Raw genomic sequence first — 12942 nt, forward strand, 5'->3', positions numbered from 1 at the left:
AGCAAATTACCCACCCCCACCCATGGTCCCCGGCTCCACCTTTCCATCTTCAGGCGTTTGGCTGGCTCACTCCACCGCTCGCGTCCTCCGCGCCCGGCCCAAGGCCAACGGTCACCCTCCCTGCCCCTTGAAAAACTCGGGGAAGACGTCTTGGCCCCGCCATCCTTCGCTTTCCCCGGCGGGGAATGTCGCACGCCAGGCCCGGACGCTCCAGGGCGACTATCACGCGCCCTCTCCCCGGCTCGGGGGCCCCGCTGCCCCTCCAGCGCCCGCGGTACACCACAGCGCGCGGCTTCCCGGGTGGCCCGGCCTAGGCACAGTCGCCCCGCCCGGGCCCAGCTCCTCCCCCGGCCGCCGCTCGCTGATTGGCCTCCCACCCCCTCTCCCCCGGCTCCTCTCCTCCCCTCAGCCCAATGGGCAACGCCACCTGGTCCAAAAATTCCCCCGAGGGGACCGAGGGGCTCTGCAACCACCAGCACCCGCGGGGCGGCGGGAACGGCCGCGGTGGGGGCGCAGAGCGGGGAGGGGACACGGAGTGGGGAGCGGAGGAGGCGGGAGGAGGAGCAAAGGTGTTGGAGAGAAAACTTCTGAAAGGAACAGGAAACCTGCCGGGGAAGCGGCGGCTGCAGTTCTCGCGCCGCCGGGGCTGCGCACGTCGCGGGGTGTCCACGGCCGCCGCTGCGCTCCTGGCCCGCTCCCCCGGCGCGGGGGCCCGGCTGAGCCACGACACTCGGTCACTCGGGCCGTGCCCTTCGCCGCCGCTGTCGGCGCTGCAGCCGTGCGCTCCGTGCCGCCCCCGCCGCGGCGGCTCCCCAGAGAGGGCGGCGAGGGCGCAGGAAAGAGGAGGGACGTCTGCTTTCGAGCATGAAGCAGCATGTCTGATAAAATGTCCAGCTTCCTCTACATAGGGGACATCGTGTCCCTGTACGCGGAGGGCTCGGTCAACGGCTTCATCAGCACCCTGGGGTAAGCCGGGGGGCGAGGGCTGGGCAGCGCCCGCGCTCCGTCTGCGGAATCGTCCCCGCCCCTGCTCGCGCCGCCGCGTCCCCCAGCTTCCCGCCGGGGGGTGGCCGGGCCGCGCGGCTGTGTCTGCGCCCGCGGACAGCGCCGGGCGCCCGGCTCGCTCGCAGGAAGCTGCCCCGAGCGGCAACACTTTCTCAGCAACTTTGTAATCTCAAGCTCAGAGACTCATCAGAAAAGGAGGAAGTGATTCGAAAGCCCGGAGACAGGCCCCGGGGAGAAGTCTTCGCTGGCTTCTCCGTGGGTTGTTTTCGTTAAAATGTTTGTTTTCCCTTAAAGGTAAAGCAAAACTGCACCTCTCCCCGGGTTTGCTAGCTCCCCACTCTCAAGCCCCTGTCTGTCGGGGCCGGGTTTGTGAGAGCCGTGGGTAAAAGTCTGTGGCCTCGGACGTGAAACCCCAACGATGTGGTCGTGAGCCCCGGTGTGGCTTTGCCCCTGCGCGGGTTGGTCGCTCACCGTCCCGTCGCCTCTGAAATAATTTCCTCGGGACTTCGCGCATCGGGGACTTGCCCCCCGCCTCACGGGTAGTGGAGGGGCGAGTGCAGCGCCGTGACCCCCGGGGGGGGGGGGTCTCTGAGGGCCTCTTGGGTTCTAGAACTCAGACGTGCTTTTCTCCTAACCGGGTCTTGCCTCACTGAAATCCTGAACCTCGTCTGGAACTCGGCCAAGTGCACGGCTCTCTTGAGATTCGAGTGATTTATGAGTGGGGGAGATATGTATATAAACATACCAAGTGCTAGTTGGTTGAATAGGACTTCCTTGATTACTAGCATTTTTCTCTCTGTCCTGATTGTGAATACAAGTTAGCAGTTTAAACGCACAAGGCAGTGTATTTCGATGCGCACGCATTTTTCTGGGTTACCTTATGGCCTCAGTACTTCAGACTGCCCCGTCTACAAGATTTCAGGCTGCGGAACTGGTGTTTCCACTCCTGGCTGGTCACTGTTGTCTGCTGGTAGGTTTTAGGGCACATGACTGAACATGCAGTGTCCTTGGACCGTGACTGCGAGCCATATTATAACGGAGTGGTGCCTACACGAGGAAGTCACCTAACTTAGTACAGCGTGTGTTAATTGTGCATCTCCCCTAAGAGGCGAGAGAAGGGAGGGAGGAATAATTTAATGCCTTTAAGGTCAGTGTTAATTGTGAAACTGCAGTGTGGAAGAAAAATGTATCAGCGGCAACTGCCCGTGTTGGGTTTGTAAATCAGGAGCTACCGTTTGTTCCTGACACAGTTCACAGTGTGAGGTCAGTTTGGGCGCCCCCAACAACATTTTGCAGATGAACTCCGCTGCACTTCACCTTTTCCAATCATAGACTCTCTGGGTGGGAGTTTGGAAATGCTCCAGGGCCAAAATGTTCAGGGTCAAATCCTGGCAAATCCACCTGTGAATCTTATGACCCTGGGCAAATTACAGAATTGCTCTGTAACTCAGGTTCCTCCTGTCTAAAAATGGGAATACTACTGGCTTCTGCCTCATAGGACTGTGTTGAAGAAAGGGAGTTATTATATGCAAAGTGCCTAGCCCAGTACCCGGCACCTAATAAACACTTATGTGTTTGCTCTTCTAATCATCACTACCTTGGTGACTGTGGGCAATAGTTACCCTTGTGGACAAAATAATGAAAAGAACTAGGAATAGAGTATAAAGCCTGGGTAAATAAAGGGCTATGTTTTTGTAGAGTCTTGTTCAGCAAAGTGATGTGTTTGTGTACCTAGACCCACATGGGGCTAAAGGTGAAAAATCAGGAAGCTACAACTCTAGCAGTTGTAACTCCATGAGAGTTTAGCAGGTTCCTCTTAGAGGTACTTCCTACTGCAAATATGAGAGGATTTTCTTAGGCTCTGTGACCCAGCTTCTAAGTTTGATTTTTCAGTCTGTGAGAAATTAGAATGCCCCAGTTGCAAAGATTTGCATTTCCTCTTTTTTCTCCAGTTATCCTTTAACCAATACCTACTTGATGTTTCTGAATCCCAAATTAATGCTGACTGAAGTATTGTTCTCCCAGCTTGTGTAGGTGCCAGAGGGGCCTAATATGTATTTTCTCAATTAACTTTTCATCTAAAGATCTATTTAGGAAACATTTATATCGATTTAAGGAAAATTGCTTTAAATCCTGTAGAATGATGCTGCTGCATATATTTTAAATAGTCTCTTTTGCTAATGGTATGTTTTAGGGTTGTCATATTTATTTACTTGTGAGAGAGATCACAAGTAGACAGAGAGAGGGGGAAGCAGGCTCCCCACTGTGTAGAGAGCCCAATGTGGGGCTCGATCCCAGGACCCTGAGATCATGACCTGAGCTGAAGGCAGAGGCTTAACCCACTGAGCCACCCAGGTGCCCTTGTTGTTTTTACTTTTTAAAAAGGAGGGAGGCGGGGCGCCTAGGTGGCTCAGTGGGTTAAAGCCTCTGCCTTCGGCTCAGGTTATAATCCCAGGTTCTGGGATCGAGCCTCGCATCGGGTTCTCTGCTCAGCCGGAAGCCTGCTTCCACCTCTCTCTCTGCCTGCCTCTCTGCCTATTTGTGATCTCTGTCTGTCAAATAAACAAATAAAATCTTAAAAAAAAGAAAAAAAAGAAAGGAGGCACTAGGGATGCCTGGCTGGCCCAGTGGGTTAAGAAGCGATCAAGCGATCAAGTCCTATGCTGGGCTGCTTGCTCAGTGGTGAGCCTGCTTCTCCCTCTGCCTGCTGCTCCCCCTGGTTTTGTTCTCTCTCTCTCCCCCTGAATAAATAAATAGAATCTTAAAAATAAAAAAAAAAAAAAGGGAAGGAGTTTGGGGATCTGCTGTACAATGTCAAATATAGTGGTAATTGTTCCATCTCCCCTTTTAAATTTTCTTTACCCTGAGACTTACTTCCCCAGTCATTGCTGTATGTGACACTTCATATTTCTGGGTCCATCCACTTGACCAAATGGTTAGATACCATACAGTGGGAATGAGCACGGCAGAACTCCCAGGATGGGTGGGATAGAATAGTGAAAAGGTGTTTAACTTCATTGTCTATCCTCCACACGATTGAGAAGTTAGCAAATGACACGTGTGATATGTGTATTTGTGTGTGTGTGTGTGTGTGTGTGTGTAAGTGATTGCTGCCTTTGGTTTGAGGTTTCTTTGTAGGATCTACCAAGAATCAACACCTACTAGTTAAGGTCTCAGGAAGCCATCAGTGGCATCACTGATACAGTGGCCACAAAGTATCATCGTCTCTTAGCCAGAGTGACACAAGATTGTGTCCCTTATTTCTTACTTTCTGCTTGATTTTGGCCAATTCAGTGAACTTTTCTCTTCCCTCTTTCCATGTTCAGTGACGGACATTATGTAGGGTGGTGGTGTGTCACACAGTTTATAATTCTGGCTTCATTCCTCAGATGAATAAAACTGTAAATGAGTACCTTTTATTGTTCCCATTTATAGTCCCTTGAATTTGCCTTCCTGATCTTTTACTCTGTTTAACATTTTTGATATTCAAATACTTGTAAATTTGATTTATTATTATCTTTTCTTCTTTTTCCTCATTGAATTATATGGCTCTTTTTATAGCTTTAAACATCTTTCCCTTCCTAGGACTGGCTGATCAGTGAAGAGTCAAGTAGATGACACAAGGAATGGTTATAGTCAAGTGTTATTTTAGAATAATTTGTAGGTTATCTTTAGTCTTCCAAATAGAACTCTTTAAGTTAACACCCAGTATTTCCTGCTTTAACTAGCTGTATAAACTTAGCTTTGTTTTGGCTAAGGCATATGTTATTGTGATAAAAATATCTAAAAATCCATTGAATATTTGCATGCGTGTTCACTGGGGAGGAAGAAGACAGTATAATCTTGAATACTCAGTTGTTTTGGAAAGTCTAAGGGTTAGTAGTGTCACCTTATGGAACTTGAAATCTGCTCAAGTACGAAGACAGTTTCTGAAGTGGTGAACATAAAGGCTATTTTAAGCTAAAATGTCAACTGTTTCTTAAATTTATAAGTTATTCCATAAATAACATTGCAGCTTTTAGACCCTCTCTTGTGGAGAAAGCTCAGTCAGGTAAACAACCGTCCCTCCTAAATGCCCCCGATGCTTCCTTCTGATTGACTAGAATTCACAGACAACTGCTTGGCCTCGTTCTAGGTTTAATAGATACTTTTTTTTTTTTCTTAGGTAGCACGTTTCATAATCTCATTTTCCCTTGGAACTGTTCTTGTACAGATGGAATATAGATAACTCACAAATATAGACAGAATACAATAGACTCATAATTTAAAACTCAAATCCCAGGCACAGGGTGTCTCTTCATATATAAATCTGGAAGAAGAAGTAATAATGGACTTTTATGACAAATTAATAGCATAAAATAAGAATGAATTTTACTTTTTTTTTTTTTGAACACCTGATCTTGGTAACAGATCATCAGATTATAATGAGAAGTAGAAGTTTAATGACCATTCATTCATTCATTTATTTAGTAGGTAAAACTGTACCTTTCAAATGTATTGATGCCTTTTTTGTTTATGGTTCTCTTTCTTCTCCCATGTAAATTTAGATAGGAAAGTTTTAAAAATATGTCTTCAGAAAACCATAATTCTAGTTAAAAAATACAAAACAATATATATGGAAAATAGTGAAAGAAAATAGAATAGCATATTAGCAGTGGTAGAACTGCATGGTGAATGAATAGGTGATTTTCATTTTCATTTTTGTATCTCCTGTATTTCCCAGATTCTAGATATGTTTCTTAAATTAAACATCTATTACTGGTGTAGTCAGGAGAGTTAGCTAAATTGAAAGTGGTATTTTTAAAGATTCTTCAGTTTCTTACTACTGTTAGTCAAGAGTATTTATCTTTTTTTTTTTAAATTAAGGATTTTATTTATTTATTTGTCAGAATGAGAGAGAAAGAACAAAAGAGAGGGACCACAAGCAGGGGGAGCAGCAGGCAGAGGGAGAAGCAGGCTCCCTGCTGAGCAGGGAGCCCCATGTGGGACTTGATCCCAGGATTCTGTGATCATGATCTGTGCTGAAGGGAGGGACTTAACCTACTGAGCCACTCAGGTGTGCCAATAGTATTTACCTTATTAAGCATAAATAAAATTTTGTCCTCCTTATGGTCAATGAAGGGAAACTACAAACTAGTTCAGTAGGTGTTGCTGAAATAGATGGTCATTTGTCTATCATAAACAACATTTATTCCTTATTATTACTGGTTTTGAAAATGTATTATGAAAAAATGTTTGACCAGTAATGCTGAGCAATTCTTAATGATTGATTTAACTTATGCACTAACTAGATAGATTGTTTTATTTTAGAAGTCTGTTTATTCATGAAGTAAGAAGTGTGCAGTTTAGCACGGCTGACTTGTTCATGTTTGTAATCTCAGTAGTCACTATGATACTTTTAAATCCTGAGTCACCTTCTATAGGCAATAGTTTGTGAGGGATTTCTTTTTGTGTATGTGTGATTGAAATGTTTTTGTTAAGTATCTTCAAAATGGATGGATTAGATTTTTTTTTTAAGATTTTATTTATTTATTTGACAGAGAGAGAGAGATCAGAAGTAGGCAGAGAGGCAGGCATAGAGAGAGAGAGAGAGAGAGAGAGAGAGGGAAGGAAACAGGCTCCCTGCTGAGCAGAGAGCCCCATGCAGGGCTTGATCCCAGGACCCTGAGATCATGACCTGAGCTGAAGGCAGAGGCTTTAACCCACTGAGCCACCCAGGTGCCCATGGATTAGCTTTCTTAAAATAAAAAGTAACAATTGGTTAGCAAGAGCTATTTTGTAGTTTATACCAACACATACTCACAGAAATCCAACCCAGAATTGAGAATAAATTATGAGGTTATTAAAAAAAAGCATTTTAATCATAAAATTACAAATGTACTTACATCATGAATCAAGTCCAGGTAATTTTCCTTGTGATGTGGTTTATACTGGAGCATGCCACAGATAGAATCATTAATTCATTCAACAAATATTTAGTGAGCCCTGACTATGTGCTCGGGATACAGTGGGAAGAGATGCTAGATTTTTTTTTTTAAAGAGATTTTATTTTTTTGACAGAGAGATAGAGAGCATAAGGAGGTAGAGGGAGAGAGAGAAGGAGGCTTTCTGCTGAACAGGGAGCCCGATGCGGAGCTCCATCTCAGGACCCTGGGACCTGGCAGACGCTTAACGACTGAGCCACCCAGGTGCCCCAGAGATGCTAGATCTTAAGTGTTTAATTATCTCAAAAACTAAAATTATCTTTGGGAATTTGTAGTATGAGATTTCCTTTGAGAGCTTGTCTAGGATCTATGGGACTAACGGTATTGACACCTTCTTTGCTCTCCGTGCTAAAAATGCCACAAGGCAAGGGAACTGTCATTTTTATCTTTGTATGCTTAGCACCTCACACGATTCCTGCTTAATAAATATTTGTGAAGTAACTAGTGGTTACCAGTTACCATTAGTAACTAGTGATGGAGGTAAGGCTGATGTTGTTCTAAGTGCCTTTTAAAATAGTAATTGTGGGAAAATACACAATTTACCATCTTAACCATTTTAAGTGTAAAATTCAGTGGCATTAATCACTTACAATGTTGTGCAACCATCGCCTGTATCCATTTTCAGAACTTTTTCCATCATCCCTTTCGACCATCACTCTGTCCACGTCCCCTCCTCCTCTCTGTAACTCTTAGTCTACTTTCTGTCTCTATGAATTTACCCATTCTAGGTGCCCCACCTAAGTGGAGCCATATAGTATTTGTCCTTTTGAGTCTGGACTTATTTACAAGCATAATGTTTTCAAGAACCAACCGTGTAGCATGCACTAGTCCTCCATTCCTTTTTATTGCCAAACAGTATCCTGTTGTATGGATTTAGCATATTGGGTCTCTCTGTCTATCAGTTGATGGGTCTTTGGGGTTGATTCCGCTTTTTAATTATTATGAAAAATGCTGCTATGAATATTCATGTATAGGCTTTTGTGTGGATATATATTTTTAATTCTTTTAGGTATATACCTAGCAGTATATAGAATTCGTGGGTCATTGATAACATATTTAACATTTTGCCTCAGCCTTTCCTATTCTTTATTTTATTAAAAAAATTAAAAAAAATTTTTTTAAGATAAAAAAATTTATTAACATATAATGTATTATTTGGCCCAGGGTTACAGGTCTGTGAATCATCAGGCTTATCCATTTCACAGCACTCACCATAGTTCCTATTCTTATCCTGCTTTACCTACCCCCCCCCATACTATATCTCAATACACACAATATAATTTACTCTTTAAATATCCATTGTTTATCATCTGTCTATAAACTCTTTGAAGGCAGGGATCTTTCTGTTTTGTCACTGAGTATCTCAAGTGCTTGGCTCCATAAATATTTTTGAATTAGGATATATGTATTCTCAAATCTCTAAGTAACTGTTAATATCAGTTCTTCTCTGGAAAAAAAAAATCAATGAAAGTGCTCTTACTTATTAAATGTTTCGAGAATCCATACAGGTAGTCCTTTCAAAAAAGATGGAAGTAGTCATTAGTTTTATGGTGCCATTAAATCTTACTATAATAGGTAGTTTAATAATGTCTTGGGTCATATCTCTGTGCTTTCCTGCAGTCTGGAAAAGGTACTGTATATAACCTTATTTAATGGTTTGCCTGTTATAGCCACATTAAACTAAAGTTGATATTTCTGAAAGTTCAGTTTTGTTTTTAATGTGTACAAAGGGTGAATTTGTAAGCATTTGATGAGACAATTTCTTACTTTAAATCAGCTCTTTCTCTTTGTGGATAGTATATAACACATCTGGAGAGACTTTTTAAAATTTTAACTGCTATTGGCAAAAAAGTTTAGTTGGAAATAATTTGCTAATATGAAACCAGAGAACAGTGGAGGGAATTTATAGCACTTAAGAGAAGAGAGCATATGACAACTTGTAATTTTTATTTTTGAAATTTAAGAATAAGTGTCTGGAAAAGGATAAGCATTTAAATATAGGTTGAAGAAAACAAATTGCTGTGTTTTTCTTCTTCATTAATTTATATTCCATCTATTGCCTGAGTCTCTTAGAATGTGCTTTGCCTTAGGCTTATTCCAAATTACACATGTTTGGCCATTCTCTTTTTAAGAACATAAAATTCTCCAGTGTTGTTATTTGCTCTTATTCTTGGAATCTTCACTGGTAGCAATGTACAAATAAGAACTTCATTGAGGTATATTTGCACATAGGACAGAGAAATAAAGTGAAAAACATAGATATGTACAAATTACAAAATAATTTCGAAGTAAAACAATGTCATTCTATTTCCTCTAGTTGTAATGCACCATGATCTTCTATGATAGGTGTTTAAAATGTAATATCTTTAAAAAAGTACTTTTGAGATGAAATATACAAAACATTATCAGAGTTTTGCTTCATTTCCAATTAATTCCATGGAAGCACATCATACCAATTAAAGATAGTGACTTAAAAAATATATCACGCAAATCACCAACATAGTTACATTAGGGATCCAAAATAAGTTAATGATTTAAGGACTAGTTACTTGTGTTTGGCTGAAGTGTTCAAGGTCATTGCTGATATCAGGGACATAACTACTTAAACATTTGCATTTCAAGTAGATTTTTGGCTTCAGCCACATTTTCAAAGAGGGTAATTTCAAACCTGGTTTGTTAAAATAGGCAGGAAAAGTAAGGAAAGGAATTTTGTTGTACTGAAGACTCGATACTTGTGGCTAGGAATGGTGAATATTGTGACATTTAAATCAAATTAAGTCTCATTGTCAATGAAAGTCAATGAAACTTATTTAAAATTTACTTAATTATGGGGCACCTGGGTGGCTCAGTGGGTTAAGCCTCTGCTTTCAGCTCAGGTCACGATCTCAGGGTTCTGGGATCGAGTCCCGCATCGGGCTCTCTGCTCAGCAGGGAGCCTGCTTCCCCCTCTCTCTCTGCCTACTTCTGATCGATCTCTCTCTCTGTGTCAAATAAATAAATAAAATCTTAAAAAAAATTTACTTAATTAATCCATCTCTTCCATCTCTAGGATTACTAATAAATGAGAAAAAGGCCTTTATTTACCTTTCTTCCCTATTTACCTGGCAGGACATGATTTAATAGTTGAGTTCCAATTCTAAACTCATGTGAAGAATGGGCCTCTTTCCTGATCAGTACAAATGAAGTTATTGTTATCTGTTAGGGTGAAACCCAGTGCTTATTTCTAGTTGTAGCTGCTAAAGTATCTTTCAGAAAGTCTTTTAAAATATTATCAAGTTGCAAGTATAAAAACACTGTCATTATTGAGGAAACTGGGTAAAGAATTGTTTAGGTAAATTGTCATGTAGGAGTTTTTTGTTTTTTGTTTTTTTAAAGATTTTATTTATTTGACAGAGAGAGAGATCACAAGTAGGCAGAGAGGCAGATGGGGGTGGGGGGAAGCAGGCTCCCTGCTGAGCAGAGAGGACCCTAAGATCATTACCTGAGCTGAATGCAGAGGCTTTAACCCGCTGAGCCCCCATGTAGGAGTTTTGAGAGGCAGTGATTACTTTGGCAATAGTTAGATAAAGTTGTACTATGACAGTTTTCTAAAGAGTAGATCAAAATTCATTTTGCACATTTTTTTGAAATGGAAATTATAATTAATGTGATAAACTCTAAAGAATTGACGCCAACTGCAACATTTAGTTTGAGCTCTGTTTAATTTAGCAAAATGCATTTTTTATTTCAATTTCTGTATCATAGACTGCTAGTTATTCCCTCAAATTCATTCTTCCTTTCTTCCATACTAACAGAAGTATTTGACTTTATGGGTGCCCAGAATAAAGACCACATTTCCCAGCCTCCCTTGCAGCCAGGGTGGTCATGGACTATACTTCGAGGTCAGGTTTTTAAAGGAGGCTTTGGCTGCCCGCTACCCTCCCTCCCCTCCCTTCCCCCCATTTCATTTAATTGTTATATTAGCTGTAAGAAGCCATCTTGAATCTTGCTGATGGACCAATATATTGGGGATAATAGAGCATCCATAAGTGAACCTGATCTCTGGACATCCTCAAATCCTGGCTCGACTTTATTCTAATAGAAGATGGAACTGGATAGGCAGACAAAGGCCAGATCATATATTCCTCATTAAGTAATGTGAAGTCATTGGAGGAATTTTAAGCAGGAGAGTGAAATGATCAGGTTTTGTGCTAGGAAGATCAGACAGTGGTAAAGAGAAAGGATAGAATGAGGTTGCAAATGGTAGGCATGGGCAGAATCAGGGTCTTACCTGAAGGAGGCCTGAACCAAGGAGCTGTACTGGGGATGAAAAGTAACTTGTCTTAGAATCACTGAAGGGACAGTAGTGTTTCACTTTAGATCTGAAAAGTTTTATAGATTAAAATATTCAGTGTGACTTTTGAGGCTTTATTTTAAAAGTGAAACACATGGACTTGAAAGAAGTTTCTCTTTCATTTGCTTATGGATGGATGAAAGGTCATTAAACTTCAGGCTTTCCTGGGCTCTGAGATACAAGCCTCATCTTGTTCATGCTTTCTTCCCCTGGCTCCCTGCTTTGGGAGATGTCTCCCTGTGCCTCCCCCCATTTTTTTTTAGTTGCATATATATTCTGAGTTTCCTCTTACCACAGGGGCTTTTCATGTGTTTTCTTCTCTGTCTGGCAGATATCCCCCCTTAAATCCCTACCTTTCACCTAATTTGTACCTATTCCTTATCCAGATTTCAGCTCACTGACCGTTCTTCAGTGAACTTTTCCTGATCTTCCAGACGGTGTGAGCTCCTTTTTTGTGTGCTCCTACAGCACCATATTTTTCCCCTTCAGAAAATTTATCACAGTTGTAGTTTTAATTTTACTTAAACTCTGTAAGGACAGGGCCTGTCTGGTTTTGTTCACAATTATGTTCCTAATGTTGCACAGAGCATCTGTCAGGTAGTAGGTACTCAAGAAGTTTTGAGTTTGGTTCAGACAAACCTAGTTTCAAATCACAACTCCAGTCTTCTTGGTGTGACCTTAAGAAGTTGTGACCTGAATGCTGAAACCTCAATTTCTTTATCTGTAAAGTGGGATTATTGCTTAGTTTTTACGATTGCCCTGAGATTAATGGCAATTAACATTTGTGAAACATTTAGTAAGCATCAGACCCTTAGCATTGGGCACCTAAATTAAGTAGGTAGAAACCACTGTTATTACTATTGTTATTATTATTATATCAAAAAAATCAGCATGAATCTCTTTTTGGAAACTTGGTTGAGTTCATAGGGCATCGATGTTGAAAGTTCTGCTGCATTATGTTTATAAAATTTTGTAGTAAACCAGTATAAGCTGGTATTTGCTTAATAGGCTGTTCAAAGTCACACTTCCTTATCTATTATTTATTTTGGTTTTGGCTTTTTTTTTTTTCTTCCTCATTTTGATAATGCACATTACCAAGTTGCAGGCACTTATATTTATCTTTAATTAGTGGGTTTGATGCCTGCTATCCTTTTGATGTAATGCAAACACCTGAAGTGTATCAACATTAGTAATAACCTTAGAATTGCTTGGCATATATATACCCTATCTTCCCGGATTGGAATTTTGAAGTCTTGTTACATTTTAAAGACAACCTGTTATTTTAGTTGCTAACATTCCCCCCTCCCCCTTCCCGGTAGAACACAGTGCTCAAAGGAAAGAGTTTTGTTTTATTTATTGAAACAAAAACAAATGTTTGCTTTGGAGCCATTAGGATAGAGATTTTGCACAATTTTCCACTGAACAGCTGGTGCTACTGTAGCTTCTCTTGTTTCCTATTGGCCAAGCATTCCCAGGGAACATCTGTGACTGGTAGAGGGATTAGCAAAAACATTTATCTAATTTGGATAATTAATCAGTTTATAAATAAAAAATTAGCCTGGGATAATCTTGTTAAATTTTGAATAGTGACCAATCAAGTGATCATGGTTGCTTATCTTG

At 41.4% G+C, this 12942-nt stretch overlaps 1 protein-coding gene across 2 annotated transcripts in view; it reads left to right on the forward strand.

The window, feature by feature from the left end:
* Nucleotides 1-392: 392 nt before the first annotated feature.
* The window catches only part of ITPR2 (inositol 1,4,5-trisphosphate receptor type 2), a 494143-nt gene continuing 481593 nt past the window's right edge, over nt 393-12942 (forward strand). The window contains exon 1 of one of the 2 annotated variants that reach the window (XM_082738458.1): nt 393-966. In XM_082738458.1, coding sequence (XP_082594584.1) covers nt 875-966 — 92 coding nt within the window. In that variant the 5' untranslated portion in view covers nt 393-874. The remainder of the gene's footprint in view (nt 967-12942) is intronic. The other variant, XM_082738459.1, reaches the window with a different exon arrangement.

This window comes from Mustela nivalis (genome assembly GCF_964662115.1).
Source record: "Mustela nivalis genome assembly, chromosome: 7".
In the NCBI taxonomy this organism is placed as follows: Eukaryota; Metazoa; Chordata; class Mammalia; order Carnivora; family Mustelidae; genus Mustela; species Mustela nivalis.